The sequence below is a fragment of the Corythoichthys intestinalis genome, chromosome 2, assembly GCF_030265065.1.
Source record: "Corythoichthys intestinalis isolate RoL2023-P3 chromosome 2, ASM3026506v1, whole genome shotgun sequence".
NCBI classification, from domain to species: Eukaryota; Metazoa; Chordata; class Actinopteri; order Syngnathiformes; family Syngnathidae; genus Corythoichthys; species Corythoichthys intestinalis.
The window spans coordinates 9,939,884-9,966,766 of record NC_080396.1 but is presented as its reverse complement, the minus strand read 5'-3'; the positions used below and the strand labels follow the sequence as shown (position 1 = coordinate 9,966,766).

The window sequence follows — 26,883 nt, the reverse complement described above, 5'->3', positions numbered from 1 at the left end:
TGGCAAGACAAAAGTTTTGTCGCCTACAGAAAGTAGTGTGAAAATTGAACAAAAAATGTACTTCAAATACAAAAATATGTTACATAACATAAGAAAATTAAGTATTGGTGCTGTGAGATCCAAATTTAATATTTTGTTTGACTTCCATGGGTTTGAAGGACTGCTTGAAGGACAATTTATTGATGAAGTCATCAGGAACATCAAAGAAAGCAGTCTTGTATGCTTCCCAGAGTTCATCAACATTCTTGGGTTTCGTCTTCCATGCTCATGCTCAATGATGTTCATGTCTGGTGACTGGACTGGCCAGTCCTTGAGGACCTTGCTCTTTTTTGCCTTGAGAAACTTTGAGGTAGAGATTGAAGTATGCGATGGAGCACCATCCTGTTGCAGAATTTGTCCCTTTTTATGGTTAGGAATGTAAGAGGCAACTAAGATTTGTTGATATTTCAGACTATTCACGTTGCATTCCACCCTGCAGCTCTCTCGCACACATCCATACTGGATGTAACCCCAGACCATGATTTTACCACCACCAAACTTCACTGTTTTCTGAGTGAATCTCGGATCCATGCGGGCTCCCGTAGGTCTCCTGCAATATTTGCGGCGACTGTGGAGTAATTCATTGGAAGATTCATCTGAAAAATCCACCTTTTGCCACTTTTCCAGCATCCATCCTTTTGACAGGCTGAGGGCCTTGGCAAAGGCCACGCAGTTTTTTAATTGTCTGCACCCTGAGAGATCTGCAGAGTGGAAGGCAACATAAATTGTCTGAAATATCAACAAATTTTAGCTGCCTCTTACATTCCTAACCATAAAACGGGACAAATTCTGCAGCAGGATGGTGCTCCATCGCATACTTCAATCTGTTAGGTTTTGAGTTGGTTCCCTCCTAGTGTGTTCCTGTGAATACCCATTGATTTCACCTGTCGTGCCTGCTCCTAGAGTATCCGACAATCTGCATCCTTCTGTGTCCCCCATCTGGTCCTGGATGTCTCGTTACCCCTCGTCTCTGTGTGTATATAAGCTCCCAGTTTCTTTTCACTTCTTGTTGCGTCATTGTCTGTGTCAAAGTCAAGGTCCTGTCCAAGCCCCCGTGTACTCAACCCTCCGATAAAGTAAGTTTTGTTTGAACCTTGCCTTTTTGATCCCCAGTACTTTTGGTTGTACTTTGTGTTTTTGTTATTATTAAAACATTTTTTTAGATCACCACCACCTGCCTGGCTGCTTTTTGTTTCCCTGTATTTGGGTCCACACCACCTGCCTGTCCGCGTATTCCTGACACAATGAAGATCCTCCAGGACTGGCCAGCCCAGTCACTGGACATGAACATCATTGAGCATGTCTGGGGTAGGATGAAAGAGGAAGCATGGAAGACGAAACCCAAGAATGTTGATGAACTCTGGGAGGCATGCAAGACTGCTTTCTTTGATGTTCCTGATGACTTCATCAATAAATTGTATGAATCTTTGCGGAACCGCATGGATGCAGTCCTTCAAGCCCAAGGAAGTCATACAAAATATTAAAGTTGGATCTCACAGCACCACTACTTAATTCGCTTATGTTATGTAACATATTTTTTTGTTCAATTTTCACACCACTTTCTGTAGGCGACAAAACTTTTGTCTTGCCAAAATTTGACCTTCATTTCTTCATTAAATGATAAATCTTTTTTCGGTCAAACCAATATATTTTTGTACATTCAGCATAATTTGGGAGGGTCTTAGCTTTCATATGAGCCATTTCTGAAACAAATTTTGTAATTTAAAGTCGGGTTATTAGTACGGCTGTCAAAATTATCGCGTTAACGGGCGGTAATTATTTTTTTTAATTAATCACGTTAAAATATTTGACGCAATTAACGCACATGCCCCGCTCAAACAGATTAAAATGACAGCACAGTGCAATGTCCACTTGTTACTTGTGTTTTTTGGAGTTTTGTTGCTTTCTGCTGGCGCTTGGGTGCGACTGATTTTATGGGCTTCAGCACCCATGAGCATTGTGTAATTATTGACATCAACAATTGCGGGCTACTAGTTTATTTTGTGATTGAAAATTTTACAAATTTTATTAAAACGAAAACATTAAGAGGGGTTTTAATATAAAATTTCTATAACTTGTACCAACATTTATCTTTTAAGAACTACAAGTCTTTCTATCCATGGATCGCTTTAACAGAATGTTAATAATGTTAATGCCATCTTGTTGATTTGTTATAATAAACAAATGCAGTACTTATGTACCGTATGTTGAATGTACATATCCATCTTGTGTCTTATCTTTCCATTCCAACAATAATTTACAGAAAAATAGGGCATATTTTAGAGATGGTTTGAATTGCGATTAATTACGATTAATTAATTTTTGAGCCTTAATTAACTCGATTAATTTAATCGTTTGACAGCCCTAGTTATTAGCAATTGTTTCTACAACAGGATAAGCGACAAGACTTTTTTCAGGGACTGTACTGTTTCAAAATAAGATTTAAAAATGTTGACTTAAAATCGTGCAAGAACCCTGTGGGAACCTCTGGGTAGCTCATGATACAATACGATTTGCGATACAAGGCTCACGATATGGCGATACAACAATTATCCATACATGGGTTAGGAAATCATTCTACAATATTTTACTTTACAAGGTAATAAACAGAAAAATCCTTTCAAGTAACCTGTAAAAGCCCACAAGAGACTGGCTGTGAATGCTCTGGTTTCAGTGCCATTGACGGCACTCGACGTCCAATCCAGTCAAAATAAATTGGATGTCAAGATCAGTCAATGGCAGCCAGCGGGTTTACGTCGACACAATTCTAATTGAAGATTTTGGTAGCAACCTGTTGGTTCATTTTTTCTGTTTTAATTAAACAATGACACCTTTTTTAAAACAATATGGCGGAAAACACTCAGGTGACTTGAAGTTCCGCTTTGAGACCCCCAATTTGGCCAAATTTCAAAATGGTCCTATATGTATGTGTGATACATCATTGGAAAGATTAAAATCTCAATCTTTTTAAACTGGAGGGCATTTTTACCAAAAAATAAATAAATAAATAAACAGCAAAACCCTAACTGGAGGTGAGAGCATGCGAGAGCAGAATTAAAGACGCCATGATTTTAACAAGATGTTATCGCGTCCTTACCTTGTTTTGATCCAAAAACTAGCATGTATCATCGAGTGTCAAGACACAGGTGTGAATAGCCACAGCTGTTTTTTGGGGGGATTTTATGGTTGAAACATTGTCATATAACAAGGGTCGTGATGCAAAATTCGCAGACATCAAGGAGTGGTCGAGATTTTCTTTGTCATATATTTACCCTTTTAAACTTTTTTTTCCAATTATCTTTGTTTGGATCGATTATTTATCATCTAACCTATCGGGGGAAATTTGACAGTAACAAAAAAAAAAATTTAAAAGCCATAGTTATGAGGTAGATATCCGCGACTTACTTACAGACACCATTTTTTCATTGTGACGTAATTTGGTTAAAAGTTTGAAATATGTGAAAAATTTTCTAGTCGTTTTTTTTTTTTTTTTTGTAAACGAAATATTAGACATCAATGAATGATTCTAAGCTAAAAATGACAGACATTTTGAATAAGAAATATATTTTACTTACCTTCTTTTTATGGCTGGGTTGAAACAAAAGCGGTTGCGCGACGTCTGTAAAAAGGGGTTTCCAGGGTAAAGCGGCCAAATTAAAAATAGTTCGGGGGCTTAATGCAACATGAATCTGCTATTGCAGCATATAGACATATTGTTCTATCAAACAATAGTTATTTTGGCTTAAAATACAGCCGTTTGTTTTAGTGCTGCAACGATTAATCGATTAACTCGAGTATTCGATTAGAAAAAAAGATTCGAGTTAAATTTTGCTGCTTCGAGTATTCGTTTAATTAAAGTGGCGTTGTAAATGTTTATTTTGAAAGTGTTTGCATTTAGTTTCATAGATTTTGGTGGATACACTGCCCTCTAGTCTCTCATAGCTGACTCCAGCTGCTCCATGTTAAGACCAACATACGCCAAGTTTTTGTTTGAGCTAATGTTTTTTTCAATGCATTCGTAATTTAATTTATAGGTTTATTTAGCTGTTTTTTTTTTTGCTGGAATGTGCATCTGAACAATTGTTAAGAGCATTGTTAAAAAAAAAAAAAAAATGTTCGTTTGTAGCATTTAAGCTAGTGGACCTTTGCTATGTAAGTTAGCCATTGTTCTTTTGTTGTACATAGAGCCTTATTATTCTTTTTTTCTTATATATATATATACCATTCGAGGCTCAGCTCAGGTATTTGAATTTTTCATGTTCCCTATCCGATTACTCAATTATTCGAACTAACTAGTTAATCGATTCATTGACTACTAAAATAATCGATAGTTGCAGCCCTACTTACAATTTAGACTAACTTAAAACTTGATTAACTAGAACTTAAAAATAGCTTGACACAAATGGAAATTCAGTTGACACACATGGGAAAAACACCTAACTTTTAAGTGATGTGTGTTATTAGGCATAATAACATTTTTAGGTAGGAAATAAGATTTCTTTTTATTAGATCTACAGTAGAAGCTTTTTGAGTGAAAGCCATGAATTTGTTTTTTTTCTTCTTTTTCCTAGTCACATCTGAGATGCAATTGTTAGCCGTTTTCAAAAATATACATCGAAAATAAAAACATTGTCTGAAAATGGTTCAATATTAGTTGAAATGTCTTGTTTTTTCTTGTATATTTATAATTTCTCTTTACATAATAAAATATACAGTTGTGGTCAAAAGTTTACATACACTTGTGAAGAACATAATGTCATGGCTCTCTTGAGTTTCCAGTTATTTCTACAACTCAGATTTTTCTCCGATAGAGTGATTGGAACAGATACTTCTTTGTCACAAAAAACATTCATGAAGTTTGGTTCTTTTATGACTTTATTATGGGTTAACAGAAAAAGTGATCAAATCTGCTGGGTCAAAAATATACATAGAGCAACACGAATTAGCAACTTCTTGTGAGTGATTATTGACTTGAACAATCATTGACTTGAACAAGTCAGGAAAGTCACTTGGAGCCATTTCAAAGCAGCTGCAGGTCCCAAGAGCAACAGTGCAAACAATTGTTTGTAAGTATAAAGTGCATGGCACTGTTTTGTCACTGCCACGATCAGGAAGAAAACGCAAGCTATCACCTGCTGCTGAGAGAAAATTGGTCAGGAGGGTGAAGATTCAACCGAGAATCACCAAAAAGCAGATCTGCCGAGAATTAGAAGCTGCTGGAACACAGGTGTCAGTGTCCACAGTCAAGCGTGTTTTGCATCTCCATGGACTGAGAGGCTGCCGTGCAAGAAGGAAGCCCTTGCTCCAAAAGCGGCCCCTTAAGGCTCAACTGAAGTTTGCTGCTGATCACATGGACAAAGATAAGACCTTCTGGAGGAAAGTTCTGTGGTCAGACGAAACAAAAATCGAGCTGTTTGGCCACAATGCCCAGCAATATGTTTGGAGGAGAAAAGGTGAGGCCTTTAACCCCAAGTACACCATGCCTACCGTCAAGCACAGTGGTGGTAGTATTATGCTGTGGGGCTGTTTTGCTGCCAACGGAACTGGTGCTTTACAGAGAGTAAATGGGATAATGAAGAAGGAGGATTACCTTCAAATTCTTTAAGATAACCTAACGTCATCAGCCCAAAGATTGGGTCTTGGGCGCAGTTGGGTGTTCCAACAGGACAATGACCCCAAACACACATCAAAAGTGGTAATGGAATGGCTAAATCAGGCTAGAATTAAGGTTTTCGAATGGCCTTCCCAAAGTCCTGACTTAAACTTGTGGACAGCGCTGAAGAAACAAGTCCATGTCAGAAAGCCATCAAATTTAACTGAACTGCACCATTTCTGTCAAGAGGAGTGGTCAAAGATTCAATCAGAAGCTTTCCAGAAGCTTGTGGATGGCTACCAAAAGCGCCTAATTGAAGTGAAAATGGCCAAGGGACATGTTACCAAATATTAGCGCTGCTGTATGTATATTTTTTGACCCAGCAGATTTGATCACTTTTTTCTGTTCTCCCATAATAAAGTCATAAAAGAACCAAACTTCATGAATTTTTTTTGTGACAAAGAAGTATCTGTTCCAATCACTCTATCAGAGAAAATTCAAAGTTGTAGAAATAACTGGAAACTCAAGAGAGCCATGACTTTATGTTCTTCACAAGTGTATGTAAACTTTTGACCACAACTGTATGTTCTATCCGATTACTCGATTAATCGATAGAATTTTCAGTCGAATACTCGATTACTAAAATATTCGATAGCTGCAGCCCTAATTTATTTTAAAGAGGGGTGCAAGAGAAGAAACTGCTTTTTCAGTCTTGTCTGTGTTTTCCACCATATATCGATTCTTGGTGGGATTATATCGATAACCAATATGGGCCGCAAAGTATCGCGATATATCACCTTTTCGATATATTGTCACAGCCCCAGTTCAAATAGATTGACATCTACCAGTAAGAAACTCATTTCAGTTTACAGCACAATGAAAAAAGCCACATAACTCGATATGTCATTGCTATGGCACTAAAATAGTTCAACATTATCTCCACTATTGTCAGACTTGACTTGGCTGGCATGACTTGGCGGCCATGATTTGGCCCCAGTTCCTTGATTTTGACACATTTGTGCCAAGAGACAGAGACGTACTGTACTAAATAAGAGTGACACATACACAAGGGAACAATTAGAAGTGAAAATACTGCAATATGTGTCACATGAAGACAATGCATTCTAGTGACATGCACTCATTGGTGCGGTTTTACTTTGACAGCTTGTATTGTGCAAGTGTCTGAAGGGGAGTGAAGGGGAGGGCGCTGCTCACAGCAGAAGGAAAAGAGGGGATGGCTTTGGGCGTTAACATGCATGAGAATACCTGAGGAGGCAAGTCAGGAGCTGACATGACGCGGACGTAGTTTGTGTTGACAGTCAGGCCTGAAAGGATTTCATAACGACAAACAGGACCTCAAGCCAAAGACGTTTTGTAGGGGTAAGACGTGGAATTTTGATTCTTTTTACGCTTACAATATAGTATTTTTAATGCAGTTCTGAGCGTATTTTTTTTGTGTCATATTTTCCATGCTGTCAACTTTCGTTTGTCATTCACCGTTCGACGAGACTTAACGTTTAGTCACTAATGACTTGAAATCTGTCTGTTGTCATTAAGCACCTGGTCGGTGAGCCATGGAACATTTAGTGATGACTATGATTGTCTAATGTGGTCGTCTCGTCTCTTCTGAACACCTGAATTGTTGTACATCACGCTCTGATGATAACTAGCACGAGTGTTTTAACCTATTGGCTGCTCTAAACGTCCAATACATTTTGACCGGGAAGGTCGGCAGTCATAGGCGGAGTTTGACTTTTGGAGCAGGGGGGCACAATATGTTGATGATCCCAAAACGCAGTGTCAGCAGTAAAATTACCTTACAAGAATATTTAAAATAATAAGTTGACAATGAGCATTTTTTGTTTCCCATCATTTTTGAGGGGAATTCTAAATCAGGCTGCTTAGGCAATACTTTTTGCCAAGATCGTCATCCATTGAATTTGGTACGCCTGCCAGTGTTATGCCAATGTAGTCAAAAATTGTATCCCCTGGGCGGAGCCATGTGGAGGTAGATTTGGGTCTTTATTATTTAATCCCCCCCAAAAAATGCTTCAATAAAAAAAAAAAAGAAGTTGCTTCAATCAAAATATAGATTTTCAACCAAAAAAAAGTCACTTCAATCAAAAAAAATATGTGCTTGAATGCAAAAATAAATTTGAAACTCAAAAAAAAAATGCATATGAAAGTTATTTTTCCTTGATTTTTTGTTTTTGTTTTTTTGTTTTTTTTGTTTTTGTTTTTTTGATCGAAGTCAAGTTTTTTTGATTGAAGAAACTTTTTGATTGAAGTAATGCTGATTTGTTTTTGGGACACATTTTGGCTAGGACATTTTTCTCTTTATTATTCAATCCAAAAAAAATAAGTTGCTTCAAAAAATATAGATTTTCAAAAAGAAAAATCACTTCAATCAAAAAAAGATTTTTGAAAAGAGAGAAAAGAATTTTCAATTATAGAAAAAACTTTGAATGCGAAAAAATATTTGAGATTGAAAAATTTGCATCTGAACACTTCATTTTTCATTGAAAAAAATTTCTTTGACTGAAGCAATCTTTTTTTGTGTTTGGGCCATATTATGATTAGGACATTTGTGTCTAAATCATTCAATCACCAAAAAAGTTGCTTCAATCAAAAAAAATATATTTTCAATCAAAGAAAAAAAATCATTTAAAAAATATTTTTTCTCTAATGTATATATATTTTTAAATTATATACAAAGCAAATGACTGTCTAAGGTGCTCGAAAAATCATTTTGACCATTATAAAAATGTTTTTTTGTTCATTTCATTCTTTTTTGTTGCAGTTTTTATTGCTTTACAACTTTATCTATATATAGGAAAGTCAATTACATGCAATGACACTTTTTCGGCCACCCAGACCCCCCCTAAAGATCCGCTTTTGCCGGCAGCGACCAAGTGTTTGAGGCCAGTCCACCAGCCAAATTGGTTTGGACTTCTATTGTCGTCCGTGGCAATGAAACATGATCACTCAATGCCAGCCAATCCAATCCTTATGATTTTGATGTCTATCACTGTAAATGGTAGTGAATGAGTTCTTTATCCTTCTACAACAGTGGTGTCAAACTCATCTTTGTACTTATAGTTCCATTAGGAAGGCCGTTTTGTCTCCTAACGAATATAAATGTACGATTGCCTCGTTTTATCTCAAATATAAGCAGCGAATTACATGGCACTCGACAGTCTAGACCTTTTTTTTTTTTTTTTTAACTGTATTCTGCAAGTTGCAAATAGAAAATTTAGGGGTGCACATTGTAAAACTTGCCACCAAGTACAATAAATATTCATATTTCCATTCATTTTAACCATATTACTGATAAATACAGTAGTGCAATTTTTGGACTATAAGCCGCACCTGACTTTTGCCTCACCCAGCTAATTCGACAAGTGTTTTTCCATATATGAGCAGAGGTGAATAAAGTAGCAAAATGTTTTACTCAAGTAAAAGTAGCACTACTTCAAAATAATATTACTCAAGCAAAAGTAAAAATAGTCATCAAAAATGTACTCAAGTACAAGTGAAAAAGTATTTGGTGAAAAGAATACTCAAGTAACGAGTAACATTGTGAGTAACTGCTTAAGATGCTTAATTTTTTTTTTTTTAATTATTAAACAATAGGTTTTTTTTTCAGCACAAAGTCATCTACAGTTATGTGAAAAATATCAGCCCACCCCAATTAAATATACAGCTCTTTATTAAGAAATGGTCACATCTCAATGTCTGATCTTGTTTTTTTTTTTTGTTGTTGTTTTTTTTTTTAAGTGATTTAATTGCAGGTAAACAACAAAAATTAACAGTTTTACTCATTAAACCAAATATATCAACATTAGTGCATATTTTAACTGAGTCTTAATGCACAAATACAATTTTTTGGTCATATCTGTTTTTTTGGCGTGCCCGTTCAGACTGCCTTTGTCCATTGAGACCATACAAGTATTACGCATGCGTAGTAATTTGCAGTCCGACACGCGCCGAGCAAGCTGAGCAAGAAGCATCAAAACAAATGGCCACACATGCTGGCTGTCATCCGCCATTCCAGGGATATCATTTTGCTTTTCAAAAGGAGGACACAAATAACAGACATAAATAATCCCCGTTTAGGCTTATATTCAAAGTTTATATGGATCGATAGCATGCACGCACTGTCCGTGCATGTCACACACACAAACGGGCAGTTTGCCCCGACTCTCCGCCGTGTCAGCAATGTTGAAATATTGCTCACTTGGAGCAGAGAGAAAACTGAGCATTCTCAGGCTTATCCTCAACCATTTTTTATTTTTTATGACTGTTATCAAGCCCAGCCCTTCCCCAAAAGCCAAGTTCACTGCAAGCTAGGCGCTAATAACGCACAGCTGCATGCTACGGTAGCGTCTCTCTCGCTATTTGATGACGTAATTGCTGCATGAAATCCGATTTGGGAGAGTGGACAGTACAGACTGCCGCGACAGTCTGGAAAAATGTGGCCCAGATCGGATTTGAACCACATACGAAAGTGACCCAGATCGGATTTGAAATGGTCCAGTTCTATGCGACTTGTCACGGTCAGACAGTCAAGTTAATGCCTCACTCGAGTCGGAAAAACACGAAAAAATCGGATTCGTGCATTAAGACCTGTAGTATGAACGTAGCCTTAGTTTCATGGTCCTACTTCTTACCAAATGTGCTACTGACCTCCAGTGCCCAGTTTTATTGCTTTAAAATGGATTTTGACCATTGTGCTTTGGAGCGAAGTTGCATCAGAACCTAGAGATGTCACTTGAGAAAAAAAAACGTAAAAGATACGTCTTTGGGACACTGGAACAATTAAAAATAGAACATATTTGTACGTTTTGTGGAGCAAATGAGTTAAAACAATAATGTAAAAAAAAAAAAAAAAAGATACTGTGAGGTACAATAAGGTACTGCTTACGCAACGAAAAAAATAAATGAATAAAACTAACGACAGGAGACAAAATGGCGGACGAGACTCCTGAGTCGTAAAGTCAAAATCACGTAAGTCGGATACGTCGTAACTCGGAGACTGCCTTTATTTATATTGGCAACAACAACAAAAAAAACCTGCAAAATTGTTCCTAAACCAAAAAAACATCTCTTGTAATACTGCAAAAATAAATACACACACAGTGTTTCAATGACTCCAGCCTCGGGCTAGAGTAAAATAAACATTTCCTGATCTGAAAATATAAAATACACTTAAAAAAAAGTTAGTAATACTGTATTTGATAATTCCCACTTCGTACATTCACCATAACTTTCCTATTAGTGAGTTTGTCTTGTTTTTCCCGTAATGTTCTTAGTTGGTTTATGTGCATTAACTCTACCACCCCCTGGAGTGGAGGAGGACTAATTCCTACATGATTTTTTTTTTTTACTCAAATATATTCGCCGTCTGACTGCGTGCACCAAACCATGAAGCCATACGAATACAATTGCCTTTACACTCTTTCCTATGTGTCATTTTTTTATTGTCACCACCAGCTTTATCAGTGGAAGCAACTGGAAAATTTGTACTTCAGGGAGAAAAAATTTGCAGTGGAGGTTAACGATCCGCACAGGTGAGCGCTTATCAAATTTTATCTTCAATAAGTCATATAGTTTATTTCTTTCACTGTCATTGACGGCGATAGATGTCTATGAGTTAACAACTGATGTCTTGCTGATTCAGGAGAGCGGTAACAAAGCGCACTTTCGGACAAACTGGTCTCCTCATCCACACTTGGTATGCGAGCCATTCTTTGATCAAAACTATTTGGGTCATGGCTATTAGCCAACATCAATTCTACTTGGACAGAAAGCAAAGCAAAGTGAGTGTCAGTATTACAATAACAACAACAAAAACACCCAAAAATCTATTCAATAACCTCTGATACGACATCCTATTCCCATTAGGCTAAACTGGGAGCCTCCAAAAGCTTGGAAGAAATCGCGATGGATCTCACAGAGCACGCAGGGGGAAAGATAAACAAACTGGGAGAGTCCATTTTGAAAAATAACTTGATCACAGCGAGCAATGGGAGTCTGGTGTCAACAGGTTAGTCCAACTTATCTAACTTTTGAATGGATATAAAAGAGCAGAGATGTCCATTAATGGGGTTAGTGATAAAATCTGCCGGATGCCACTTAATGACAACTGCCATAAGCATTAATTAATAGAGGTGTGCATCGGCACTGCCCTCACGATTCGATTAAGATTCGGAGGGCCTCGATTCGATTCGATTCAGAGGGTCACGATTCGATTCGGTTCGATTCGGCAATGCATCGCGATGCATTAAAGCCTTGGATGCATTAAAATTCTAAAGCAAAGCATATTTTTTGTGAATCATGTGGCAACACAAGCGGTCAGACATTAAACAACTTTTTATTGGCTTTTGTGTCACTCCTGGTTGAAGTCAAATGAAAATAGTATACTTTCATATATATATTTTTTTTAAAAAATAGATCACAGCATTTCATTTGTGCTTTGAATGAGACCAGGGCTTTCTCTTTTTTTTTTTTTTTACACACAGTAGCACTCTCTCTTTCTCCGCTTCAGCCATTGTTATGTTATGTCCTATCTCTCTGCTCTCTCGATTGCAACTGGGCATGTCTGTGACGTTACTCCGTTGAGGAAGCAGATTTGGGTTCCTCGTCCCCCCTGCATTGCTTTGAATATAAAGTAGCTTCCTCTACAGGTAAACATAAGAATAATAATGCAAATGGGGAAACCAAATCATTTTTTGTGACAATGCCATGTGCATACGTAATGATAACAAATTAAAGCCCGTCTTTTGTAACAAATTCTCCCAGTTAAACAAGACTGTAAGATGTATATTCAATAAACATTTATATCTTTTAGATTTTTGTGTCTGTTCTATCAGGTGGATAGTTCATGCGTCATTTCCTCGGCAAAATGCAATAGGCATTTATTTTAATTTCTTCGAGTTGGCAGAAAAAAACGGAAGTTTTCTTAATGTTTAAATAGTCTACCTATTTTTCTGATCATTATAAATGCATTTACACAACGAAATAACGCTAGAAAGGTTTGTTAAATATATTTCTGTGTGGGATATTTTGCTCAGTACGCGCCTCTATGACAATGAGAGGAACAGCTGCATATACAAAAATAAACTAAAATACTTTTAAACAACGGTCTTTATTTTAATGACTCTCATTAGAACACATAACAGAACAACCTGCCTTAAGGAGCACTGAAACAAAATAATAGCATTAAAAGCATGGGTGGGCAAACTATTCCACAAAGGGCCGCTGTGGGTGCGGGTTTTTGCTGCAACCCATCAAGAGGACACCTTTTCACCAATCTGGTGTGTTATGAGTGCAATCAGTTGATTGCAGTCAGGTGCTTCTTATTTTCATTGAAACCTAATTGGTTAAAAGCTCTGTGCTGGATCAGTTGGAACAAAGACCAGGACCCACTGCGGCCCTCGAGGACCGGTTTGCCTACCCCTGATTTAAAGGTACACCACAATGTCCTGCTTATCACGAAGAGGTGCAGCCCTCGAAACAAATGATAATAACGATGTCTGACAAATATCATCTTTTAGGCCAGTACAGTTTTTAAAATGCCTGCTCAGCGTCAAGGTGCCAGTCTTTCTGCTCTCGTATGAGAGAAAAGCGCCACATTTGTTGCATTCGGCAAGGCCGACACGGTTTTCTGTAGCATCTTCCACTATCGATTTAAATCCTTTCCACACACCACTCGTGGATTCTTGCCTTTTCAATCCCCCCGTCTTTAGTTTGCTTTTCACCTCTTGCTGCTTTATATCGAAATTCGAAAAGGAAATACGAGGATGCAGTTGCAGACTCGCAGGGAGGCCAAAGCGTGAGGGGAAGATTAAAAGGAGGGTGGGGCCACGGCGTTCATGTGCGCAAACAATGCACTGGCTCAGATGCGGCTCATTTTTGGGATTACCAAAGCACCTTCTCTCTGTTTTATCCAATTTATTTATTTTTATAACTAATATTCCTTAGTTTAACATCCATACATCGTCTTAGTATACAAATATATATTTATTTAAAAAAAAAAAAAAAAAGCAAGTGAGAAGTCCGGCCCGACCCAACCCGAACGTAAATCATTGACATTTTGGGCCCGACTCGGCCCGAAATTCGGGTCGGGTTGGGTCGGGTTCGGGCTCAAGATCTAGGCTATTAGTCTTATATATTTTAAAATGCGCTGAATCGATTCGGCTTGTTGCCCTCATCGAATCGAATCGTCCATGCCCCGCATCGGGATGCATTGCCGCATCGATTATTGTTGACACAAGTATTGATTAATGCCCATGACAGTGTCATAATTATGATAGTCTTATGACAGTCTTATGACGCTGTTGTCAAATAAAGTGTTACCTATTATCCCGACTAAATCAACAAATACGCCTCACTGCACTATAATCCGCAAGATTCCAAATGAGGGGAAAAAAAGTAGCAGTTTAAGTCTGATAATTATGGTAAGTATATAAAAATGATATTAATCAAGAAAATGCTGAATATATAAAACTGAATTGAAGAATTTAATCTAAAATTCTAAACTAAAATCGTAAAAAGATCGTTAAAAAAAAAAGAAGAAATTTAAATATGGAAAATTGATTTAAAAATGAATTAAAAAAGGAGGAATCTATTAATGATCTACTCAATATTTATTAGCAAAAAAATGTAAATATGGCGGAAAAACACTCAGGTGACTTGAAGTTCTGCTCTGAGACCCCTAATTTGGACAACTTTCAAAATTGTCCGATATGCTTGTGTGTAGAGCTGAAACGAATACTGGAGCAACTCAAGTAACTCGAGTTTAAAAACTGCTCTGAGTAATTTTATTCACTCGAGGAATCGTTTAATTTTGCCAGCTCTAAGCATCACGTTTTGCCCGGACTACTTTTAATGCGGGGCAACGCGCTGATGTCACGTGCGTATCGGTAGAAGCAATAAAAAAATATAAAATACCTTTCTGCAGCCGACAGCCGCTACAAACTACGCCGACAATGCCAAAAACTAGCCCGCATGATGCTACCGCGGTAGCAGGTAGCATCTGATGCATCTCATAGATATCACATGTATGTTGAACTAGATGCGAAATGACAGAGTCAGCGGTGTTAGTAAACAGCCCTCATCTTAAAGCAGTACACTTCACAGCGCTAATAAATAAGATTAATGTTACTTGCTCACGTAACGTTAGCCCTGCGCGTGGCTAACGTGTCTTACATACAGGTTTTATTTGATCTGTGAAAACATAGCGTTGTAGAGTGATGATGGCGTAAAATGAAAATATGATTAAGCTAACTGACAATTTTAGCTCAGTAGTCATAGCTGGATAAAACACCAAGTAGCACTGGTCCCTAATGTGCCTCAATACAGCAGGTATCATAATGTAACGTTTTCAAAGAGTCACCCGCTTCGTTAGGTTGCAATTATTTATTGTTTTGGGAACTTGTGAAACGACAACAACAGCAGAATGGCAGGTCTCTCGCTCTCCCGCACCTCCCTCACCCCCGCACGTCATGCGGTGCATTCAGGAACGCATGCAAATATCCCCGCCATATTATAACCTGATATGTTACAATACATTTATTTTGAACACTGCAAAAACTCAAAATCGTATCAGGACACAAATGGAAATTCAATTGAAACACGTGGGGAAAAAACCCTAACTTTTAAGTGATGTGTGTTATCAAGCGTAATGGCATTTTTATGTAAGAAATATATTATATATATATATATACGTATATATATATACGTATATATATATATATATATATATATATATATATATATATATATATATATATATATATATATATATATATATATATATATATATGTATATATATATGTATATATATAAACATATACAGCATATTTTATAAGATCTAAAAGTTTTTTGAGTAAAAGCAGTGAATTGGTCTTTTTTTTTTTATTCTAGTCACATCTGAGAGGAAATTGTTGGCTGATTCCGACAATGTACATTGAAAATAAAGACACTGAATGACTGAAAATGGTTCAATATTAGATGAAATGTCTTGTTTTCTCATGTATATTTATAATTGCTTTTTACCTAAAAAATATATGTTTTATCCGATTACTCGATAAATCGATAGGATTTTCAGTCGATTAGTCGATTACTAAAATATTCAATAGCTGCAGATCCACATGAGTGATACATCATTGGAAAGCTTAAAATCTTAATTTTCTGGGGGAAGAAAAATTTTGAACAGGAGGGCTTTTTTTTTGTTTGTTTGTTTTTTTAAACAGCAAAACACTATCTGGAGGTGAGAGCACGCGAGAGCAGAATTACAGACGCCATGATTTTAACGAGATATTATCTTGCACTTACCTCTTTTCGATCCCAAAACTCCATGTAGCATGTTTCACCGAGTGTCAAGACACAGCTGTGAATGGTAACAGCTGGATTTTGGGGGGATTTTATGGTTGAAACATGGTGATATAACAAGGCTCACGATGCAGAAATCGCAGACATCAAGGAGTGGTCGAGATTTTGTTTTTCATATATTTACCTTTTTAAACATCTTTTTTTTTCTTCAGTTTTTCTTTGTCCAGATCAATTATTTATCATCTAACATATCAGAGAAAATGCGACAGTAGCAAAAAAATACAATTAAGCGATAGTTATGAGGTAGATATCGGTGACTTTTTTACAGGCGCCATTTTTTTCACTGTGACATAATTTGTTTAAAAGTTTAAAATATGTGACTGAATAATTTTTTAAAAGTCGTTTTTTTTTTTTCAAACGAAATATGAGACATCATTTAATGATTCTAAGCTAAAAACGACAAACGTTTGAATAATAAATATAATTAATTACCTTTGTTTTATGGCTGGGTTGAAACAAAAGCGGTTGCGTGACGTCTGTAAATGGTTGTTTTTTTAGAGTAAAACAGACAAATTAAAAATAGTTCGAGGGCTTAATGTACCATGAATCTGCTATGGCAGCATATACACATACAGTATTGTTCTATCAAACACAACAGTTGTTTTGGCTTAAAATGTAGCAGTTTGTTTTAAAGAGGAGTGCAAGAGCAGAAACTGCTTTTTCAGTCTTGTCTGTGTTTTCTGCCATGTGTATTTATATATATATATATATATATATATATATATATATATATATATATATATATATATATATATATACACACACACTGTGTACACTGTGTGTATATTTTTTTATATTCAAATAATATGGGACCTTAATGGAAAAAAAGAGAAAAATCCAACCTTCAATACAAGTGCATTTATTCAGTGATGAAAAAAATCCCACATAAAGCAATAATTATTTGACATCAAATAATGTGTGTCACAGTTATTAGCACCCCTGGTGTTAATACTTTGTACAACCCTCTTTTGCCAACAAAACAGCACCTAATCTTCTCCTATAATGTTTCACAAGATGGGAAAAGACAGAAAGAGGGATCTTCATCCATTCCTCTTTGCAGAATCTCTCTAAATCATCCAGAGACCTGGATCCTCTCCTCTGTACTCTCCTCTTCAGCTCACCTACAGGTTTTCAATGGGGTTGAGGTCTGGGGACTGAGATGGCCATGGGAGGAGCTTGATTTTGTGTCTGGTGAACCATTTTTGTGTAGATTTGGCCATATGTTTAGGGTCATTGTCTTGCTGAAAGACCCAGTGACGACCCATCTTCAGCTTTCGGGCAGAGGGCAACAGATTTTGATTCCAAATGTCCTGGTATTTCAAAGCACTCATGATGCCATGCACCCTAACAAGGTTCCCAGGGCCTCTGGAAGCGAAACAGCCCTACAGCATCACTGACCCACACATTATTTGATGTCCAATAATTATTTCTTTATGTGGGATTTTTTCCCCAATAAATAAATGCACTTGTATTGAAGGTTGGATTTTTCTCTTTTTTTCCATTAAGGTCCCATATTATTTAGAGAAATATATATATATTACAAGCTAAAAAAAAAACACATAATTATTATAAATGCAATAATTATGGAGGGCACTGTATAAAACTACTTCCAGAACCAATTCATTTTGTAAGTAGAATTACCACTGTACACATATTTGTTAAACGTAAATTCAGGCATCAAGGGATTTAAGTAGCATATTCATTCAAAAGACTGTAGGGCATACACAGTGTATGCAATTAAAATGATTATGCATTTTCAAGGTTCCGCTGACTCTGAAATGAGTGAGGAGCAAAAGAAAGAGAAACTTGCTGAGTTGAGAAAGAAGGAGCAAGATATTCAAGATATTCTGGCCAAGAAAACAAAGGAACTCAAGAAGATTTGCTTACGGGAAGCGGTGAGATTTTTTTAATGAATCAAATTTCCTTTATGCTGCATCTGTTACATTTTGAACTGCCATTGACAACAATTGTTTTCCCTTTTGTTACTTGTTTTTTATTTTGAATTTAAAAAAGAAGAGAAAATTTACACCTTTTTTCAAATGTTAAATATTTTTTCCTTTTTTTTTCTCCTGCAAGTTACATGTTTGACTCATTGTCTGTTAATGACAGCAGTTTCTTTCCAAATTAAAAAAGGAAATAAAAAGGTCAACAGTGATTTAAAATATTTGAAATATCCTTTTTCTTCAATTACATTTGTTACATTTTATGCTCATTGGCTGCCATTGATGGCAGTTGACCCCCACTTTTTGTAATAGATTTATTCCAAATATAAAAAGAATAAATAAAAAGAGAACATTTCCTTCCTTGTATTTAATTCAAAACATATTAAATAATAAATTAACACTTCCCTTTTCTTTGTTGCATTTGTTAAATTTTTGAATCATTGGCTGCCATTGATGAGTTTTTTTCTCCCTGTTTTTTTTAATACCGTATTTTCCGCACTATAAGGCGCATCTTCAATGATTAGCCTGTTTTAAAACTGTTTTCATATAGACCCGACTCACCGACGTCACAGAATGACGTGTCGCTGTATCCGGCCGCCATATTGTCCGTCTCTGTTTAGCCCTATTCGCAATGGTTTCAATTAGTCGTTCAGTTTATGGAGCAATTCATGGAAGCCCCAGTGCTTTCAGATGCTGTAAACACATTGGATGTGTTGCATAAAAGGCGTTATGTGGAAAAGCTTCAGTCTGTCCATTCGCCAGATCCATATTTGATGCCTAAATCGATATTTTTCGACCCGCTGTCTTCGCCCTCTCTGCCTGACATCTGCTACCCTGATACCTACAACTATCTTGTCCACACAAAATCAGCCTATTCTCACAAAAGTTTGAAAAACTTTAAGAGCAGCACTCTAAGCAACATTACCCTGTGTGATTTCTAAAATGGTGACAATCAATAAAAAAAAAGTTGACTGCGATGGCCGACGCTTCAAGGATAGGTGGATATTGGACTATTGCTTCAATAAAACACGTAACAACTGTGTCTGCCTCATTTGCAAAGAGACAATCGCTGTTTTCAAAGAGTTCGATGTGACGCGATAATATTACCGAACAAGACACGCTGACATGTACGACAACATTACAGGGAAGATACGCAGCGAGAAATTATTGCGACTAGAAGCTAGTTTAATTTCACAGCAGCAGTATTTCGCAAGAGCCCGAGTGTCGAAAGAGAATGCCACAAAGGCGAGATTGTTGAAATTATGAATTAATGAAAAAAAATAATAAAGTAAATGTGACACACAGAAGGGCTTGCTAACATTTGTTTAAATATATTGTTCTATGTAAATCAGCCAAGGTAGCCCCCCGCATTTTTACCACACCAAATCTGGCCCCCTTTGCAAAAGGTTTGGACACACCTGTTTAACTGATGATCCGTAGACGAGGCCAGCTTCTTTCACTTGGTACCACCTAAATATTATTCAAAATGTAATGATGGTGGAAGAAATAAGCATCTTGAATTTGAAACTGTATGTTGTCGGCGATTAGCCTCGCAATGATCTTAGTTGTGGTTGTCAGCCCAAAACCCTCTAAACATATATTAAATGCATCTTACCAGATATAAAATGACTACTACATAATCCGTGGTAATAGTTTGGAGCCCAGTTTTCTCGTCGAATTGCAGCAGTCCATCTCGCTCTCCTCTCCGGGTCTTTCGGAATACGGTAAAACTTCAAGTCTCTCCGTCTATCTTCTCTGTTACTGCAACCAACCGCCACACATGCCTTCACCATGATGATTATTATTGTTAACAAGCAGAAAAACACGCCATAATAGGAGGAATTTACGTAGCGGTAATGCGTATACACGACAAGTAGACGGACAACATGGCGCGGAGGCGTGGTTGTGACGTCATGTGAGTAGGGTCTATACAGGTTGTCCCGGGTTATGACTTATTTGATTTCCGCGATTTCGACTTTACAACGCTAGAGTCTCATCCGCCTGTTTTGTTTGGGGTTTTTTTTGTCGCGTAAACAGTACCTTATTGAACCTCACAGTATTATATTTTAAAATTTACTTTATTAATATGACGTGTTCTGTCCTCATTAAACGTGAAGTTGTTTAGCTTTACAGTCATCGACTAAAGCTTTTTACTTCCTTCACTCAACACTGTAACACACATTTGCACACTTATGTTCAAAATTACACACATTTTTAATAATAAAACAATTGACACAAAATAATTTGTGTTCAAAAATCCATTTATTCTGATTAATATGTAAATATAGTAGATTAAATGAGCCTAATTTGCCTTACAAAGTACGTCCGCTAGCTTAAATGCTACAAATGCTAACATTTTACAACTCTCATAGCAAAGCGATCACACGTAACTCCACAAACTGTAGCTCAAAACTTAATTACAAATTCATACACAAACATATATGTGAAGGTTTTTAGGTGTGCCTTATAGTGCGGAAAATATGCTATTTTGTAAGATTAAAAAAATAAAAAAGTGACATTTCACAGTTTTAATTTGAAATATTGCCCTTGGTAAGGGCTGTTCGGTCCCTGTACGACCGGTGTCAGAGTCTGGTCCGCATTGCCGGCAGTAAGTCGAATTCGTTCCCAGTGAGGGTTGGACTCCGCCAAGGCTGCCCTTTGTCACCGATTTTGTTCATAATTTTTATGGACAGAATTTCTAGGCGCAGCCGAAGCGTTGAGGGGGTCCGGTTTGGTGACCTCAGCATTGAATCTCTGCTTTTTGCAGATGATTTAGTGCTGTTGGCTTCATCAAGCCGTGACCTCCAACTCTCACTGGAGCGGTTCGCAGCTGAGTGTGAAGCGGTTGGGATGAAGATCAGCACCTCCAAATCCGAGACCATGGTCCTCAGTCGGAAAAGGGTGGACTGCCCTCTCCGGGTCGGGGATGAGATCCTGCCCCAAGTGGAGGAGTTCAAGTATCTTGGGGTCTTGTTCACGAGTGACGGTAGGAGGGAGCGGGAGATCGACAGGCGAATCGGTGCGGCGTCTGCAGTAATGCGGACTCTGCACCGGTCCGTAGTGGTGAAGAAGGAGCTCAGCCGAAAGGCAGAGCTCTCGATTTACCAGTCGATCTACGTTCCTACCCTCACCTATGGTCACGAGCTTTGGGTCGTGACCGAAAGAACTAGATCCCGGATACAAGCGGCCGAAATGAGTTTCCTCCGCAGGGTGTCCGGGCTCTCCCTTAGAGATAGGGTGAGAAGCTCGGTCATCCGGGAGGGACTCGGCGTCGAGCCGCTACTCCTCCGCGTAGAGAGGAGCCAGCTGAGGTGGCTCGGGCATCTGGTTCGGATGCCTCCCGGACGCCTCCCTGGAGAGGTGTTCCGGGCATGTCCCACCGGCGGGAGGCCCCGGGGACGACCCAGGACACGCTGGAGAGACTATGTCTCTCGGCTGGCCTGGGAACGCCTTGGGATCCCGCCAGAGGAGCTGGTTGAAGTGGCTGGGGAGAGGGAAGTCTGGCCTTCCCTGTTAAAGCTGCTGCCCCCGCGACCCGACCCCGGAACAAGCGGAAGATAATGGATGGATGGATGGATGGAATTTGAAATATTTTTTAAATAAACAAAAAAATTTTTAAAAAACCTTCCAATTCATTAAAATTAAATGAATAAATATTTACTTTTATCCTATGATTAAAAAAAAATTATTTGGACAATTTTTAGGTCAAAAATGTTTCTTAAAGGGTTCATTAGCTATAACCAATGGCACCACCAGTAGGTGGCCAGCAGTGGTCACGGCAAAACTACAGTATAAATTTTTTTTTTTTTTTTTTTTTTTGCTGTCCCAGAAAACATGAACATTTGAACCAATCAGAGCTAACTATCTCTGCTGATCACATGTCAGTATGTCAGCCAACTGAACGGATAAATGAGTCCAGGCGTTTTGCTTTGCTGCGTGCATTGGCATATTGACGTGACTCATCATCGTCAGACTTGAATAACTGCAACAGCTGGGGAAACCTCCATGCCGTCCGTGGATTAAAGTAAATAATAAATAACGGTGGAAACGGATTACGCTTCACAAGCACTTTATTATGCTTGTTGTTAACACTTTTGTATGTAAATCTGATGTTAGTAAATAGATGAAATGTATGTCTGGCAGTTTAGCATTTTTTTTACATAGCGTTTTGATAGTTGCCGTCATATTTTTGGAATCAAAGCACCATGTACAGCATTCAGGCCCTGAATCTTATACCGGAACTGCGTTCCTGACCGTTCTGGCCCACTTTCACCCCTGATCATAAGTAACTTGAAATATAGCACAATAAACCAAAGTATATCAATAGGCATGTCCTGAAGTCTTTCTGACAGTTTTCTAGTGGCCTGTTTACTCCAACAACATAATCAAAAGCTGAAATTATGGTTTTTAGTTTTCGTGTGCCAACCCGAGATTTTACCCTTATGAAAAATTTCTAAAGGTGCCACTGGCTATCATAAAAGTTTGATCATCAATTAGTTGTTGATTCATCGTCATCATTGTTAAAGAGAATGAATTTGTTAACGAAAGGAATTTGCTGGTGGGTTTCTGTAACCCAAAGTCCTCTGGTCTGTCTCAAAGTGTTTGATTAAAATGCAGCGTGATGGATTGTTCCAGCATTCATTTCAAGCTTTTGTTGTTGGCAGGAACTTACTGGCAAACTGCCCAAGGAGTACCCCTTGTCTTCAGATGAACAGCCACCACAGGTTAGACGGCGAGTTGGCACCGCTTTCAAGTTGGATGACCTTTTCCCTTACAATGAGGTCTGTGTTTCACTTTAATTATACACATAACTCTCTTTGGTCAAAATTATCTGTCTTTTAGTTTTCATTTTGAAGCCACCTACATTGCAAGGTTTTTGGTTTTAACCCCTTCAAGGACAGTAGTCACTGCAGTGCACTCCCATTCAAAAGTTATCATGAGCGGAACTCATTCACAGCTCAGGTCACAGAGTATGTGTCGTGTTAGTGAGTAAAAAGAGGGAAATCGATATTAAAAACACCTACTGACAGGAATAGACGTCCAATCCATTTCAATTGGGAGGAGCTGGAAGTGATCATTCTATAGCTGTCCCGACTAGTCAACGTCATCGATGACGTAAATGCGTCAACGAGCACAACATCCCGTTGATGGTTAATGAAGGGTTAATAAAATATATGTGTGGAAAGTTGAGAATGTCGGACGCTCGGTATGCAAGCGGGGAAATCCGCACAAAGCCAAAAAAAGTGCACTAGAGTGGCCAAAACATTGACTTATTTCAACGAAACATCGGAGGGTACACTGTTGTGTCCTGTCTCTTCAATGCCATGCTTGCATACCAGGCTGCACGTGGGCTGTGAATGAACACCTAAAGCGCCGTCACCTAGTTGTAATTTTGGAAGACGGCAGGAGACAACAAGCTGGCAGATCGTAAGTCCATCTAACTAACTAACGACATGTTTTAATGAAGTTGCTAAACCTGTCGCGATATGCAATGAGTCCATTTATCGCACGGTAAATGAAAATGAAGGCGGTAATTTTCATGGCTGCGTTTTATCGCCGTGTGCGTACATTTGTGAGAGCGTGTTGATGGCATATGAGACTCCAGTTCATTTCACAGATGTTTATTGGTCATCAACACGCTGTACAATAAAAGTTCAGGGCTACAAAATAAGGAAACACATTTTTTTTAAACACTGTAAACTAGAGCTGAAACTAATACTCGAGCAACTCTTGTAACTCGAGTATAAAAACTGATCCGAGTAATTTTATTCACCTCGAGGAATTGTTTACTTTTGCCAGCTCTAAGCATCACGTTTTGCCCGGACTACTTTTAATGCGGGACAACGCACTGATGTCACGTGCTTAGAGGAAGGAGCAATAATTTTTTTTTTTTTTAAACTTACCGCAGCCGACAGCCGCTACAAACTACACCAACGTTGCTAAAAACTACGCCCGCATGATGCTAGTTTGGCAGCAGGTAGTGTCCGATGCGTCTCATAGATATCGCATGCATTTAAGAGTAGATGCAAAATGACAGCCTCAGCCGCGTCTGGGCAGCGTTAGTAAACAGCCGCCATCTTTAAGCAGTAGACTTCTCATCGCTAATAAATATAACGTTACTGTCTCGCTCACGTAACGTTAGCGCTTCGGAGGGCTAGGTTTCTATTGATTATGACCACTCTCGATGCGTGGCTAATGTCTCTTACATACAGGCTTTATTTAATCTGTAAAAACACAGCGCTGTAGAGTGATGAGGGTGTAAAATTAAAACATAATAAAGCTAACTGTCAGTTTTAGCTCAGTAGTCATTACTGAATAAATATGCTCCAATACAGCAGGTATCATACATTTATTTTGAACACTGCAAAAACTCAAAATCCTACCAGTACATACAGTTTAGACTAACTTAAAACTTAACTAAAACTTAAAAATAGCTTGACACAAATGGAAATTAAATTGAAACACATGGGGAAAACACGTAGCTTTCAAGTGATGTGTGTTATCAAGCGTAATTACATTTTTAGGTAAGAAATATGTTTTTTTTTTTTTTAAATAAGATCTTGAGGTTTTTTGAGTGAAGCCAGTGATTTTTTTTTTCTAGTCACATCTTAGATGCAATTGTTGGCTGTTTTCAACAATGTACATCGAAAATAAAGACATTGATTGACTGAAAATGGTTCAATATTGGATTAAATGTCTTTTTTTCTCATGTATATGCTCTTTTCCTAAAAAAAAATGTTTTATCCGATTACTCGATTAATCGATAGAATTTTCAGTCGATTACTCGATTACTAAAATATTTGATAGCTGCAGCCCTACTGTGAACGTTAGCATTGCTAAAATGAGGCTAATGGGGGAAAAAAAGAACCTACTTTAGCCTGCTATAAAACATTGGCAGTCTTCTCCAAAACGCAAACTTGCGGTTAAAAGGTGACACTTCAAACATGAAAAATCTCTGGTTAACAGCATTTGCAAACAAAAAAATGGGGGTAAAAATCTATTACTGACACTACATGCAATGACGAAAAGTGTTTGGTTTTTTTTTTGCGGCGTGTAAAGCTGTTCAGCGAACATACGTCTGGTGAACATTTCAAAATAAAAGCACGTCATGTTCGTCATATAAATAACGATTTCTGGAGTTGATCCCACATACTTCAGAATTCAGATTCTACACTAAAAATAGCTTTAAAATGACACCCTTTTAGAAAAATCTGATTGGCAATTATTATGTTACTATTATATATCGTAGAATACTATAATATTAATGTTAGGTTTTTTTGTTTTTTTTAAGAATTGTTTTGAATCATGTTGGAAAGGTAAAGTCAGTGTTCTGAATCTGTTTACATTCCATTCTTTTGCACTAGTTATTGCTATCAGCATTTGACCTCATTGTTTATTTGTGATTTATTATTGTTATTTACGTGGTTATTTGTACTTTAATAAAGAATTTAAGTGTTCCAAAATGTTTTGTAAATTAATAAGCGTCAACAAAAGTGTCTTTGCTAAATTAGTTTAAAAAAAAAAATAATAATAATAATAATTATCAGATAGAGGTGTGCAAAATTTCCGATTCTTAGATTATTCGCGATTCGGCCGTGGAAGATTCGAGAACGATTCACAAACATCCAAATTCCGATTATTGAAATATGCCAAGTAAAGCGGAAGTACAACACACTCAGCGCGCCGCGCGGTCAATGAGCAACGGAGCGAGAGTAGCTAAACATCATGCTTCTCATTACCCGGCCTCTCGGGTAATGCCAATGCTCAACTCACGGCTCTAGCTCAACTCATGCCACAAGATAAAAAAACACAACAACATACCTGAAGCTGCTACAAAAGTACGTCATCCACATAATGTTACGGTAGATATCATTTATATAAGACTAGATGCATTACGGTAGCGGTAGCGTTTGCAGCACATCTACAAAAAGCTAGATGCAGACGTAGTAAACGGCCGCCATCTTAAAGCAGTACACTTCTCTGCAAGGCTGTTGTAGCGAACCTTCCAAGCAAACCTAATTAACTTTTTATCTAAAATACTCCTAAATCGGTAAAATATTGACTTGAATCTATCTTTAAAATAGTTTTAAAACTTTCACATGTCGAAAGTTGACAAAAGGGAAATTATGGATTAACGGGAGCAATTTTAACAACTTTAACGGTTGATTCACAACATTAAATTAATTGAATGTAGTTTAAAGCTGCTGATACAGAATGGGGACTGGAGTTTTTTATTTACTGTTATTTTTGTATATTTGTTTACTGCTATATGTTAACTTGATACTGAAATAGTAGTTTGGTTTAGCCTGAGAGTATTTTTGAACAATTTTGGAACAAATGTACAAAATATTTTAAAAAAAAAAAAAAAAAAAGGGGGGGGGGTGCATCAATAATCGTTTTAGAATCGAATCGGACCATCTGAATCGTAATCGTAATCGAATCGTTAGGTGCCCAAAGATTCCCAGCTCTATTATCAGATTAGTCAATTAATCGTAAAAATAGTCGGCTGACTAATCTGGAGAAAATTAGTCATTTGGGACAGCCCTAGATCATTTGTTAACTTCTAGCTCCTCCCAGTCAAAATGGATTGTCAGTGGTTCTTAACCTTGCTACAGGTACTGAACCCCACGCGTTTCACATGTACATTCACCGAACACTTCAGAATTACATGACAAAGGAAAATAATTTTTTAAAAAAAACAATCTAAACCTGATATATCTACGTAAGAAAGCTAATCACTAAGCGAATTCCTCTTCAAATATGTCAAAATTTGAGTCCACGCTGACGGCAGGTCTGTTGTACTTCCTCATACCCAGTGCAAATCAACCTTCCACTGAGCAAACCAGTTTCTCATCTCATTAGATCAGTACCTTCTCAAATAGTGGGGCGCGCCCCCCCGGGGGGGGTGCAGA

At 37.6% G+C, this 26,883-nt stretch overlaps 1 protein-coding gene across 3 annotated transcripts in view; it reads left to right on the top strand.

The window, feature by feature from the left end:
- LOC130912336 (FERM domain-containing protein 4B-like) overlaps window positions 1-26,883 on the top strand; it is a 95,943-nt gene that overhangs the window by 43,870 nt on the left and 25,190 nt on the right. For all 3 annotated transcript variants that reach the window (XM_057830362.1, XM_057830360.1, XM_057830361.1), the window contains exons 12-16: window positions 11,126-11,202; window positions 11,313-11,451; window positions 11,537-11,678; window positions 17,790-17,923; window positions 22,636-22,752. In XM_057830362.1, coding sequence (XP_057686345.1) covers window positions 11,126-11,202; window positions 11,313-11,451; window positions 11,537-11,678; window positions 17,790-17,923; window positions 22,636-22,752 — 609 coding nt within the window. The remainder of the gene's footprint in view (window positions 1-11,125; window positions 11,203-11,312; window positions 11,452-11,536; window positions 11,679-17,789; window positions 17,924-22,635; window positions 22,753-26,883) is intronic.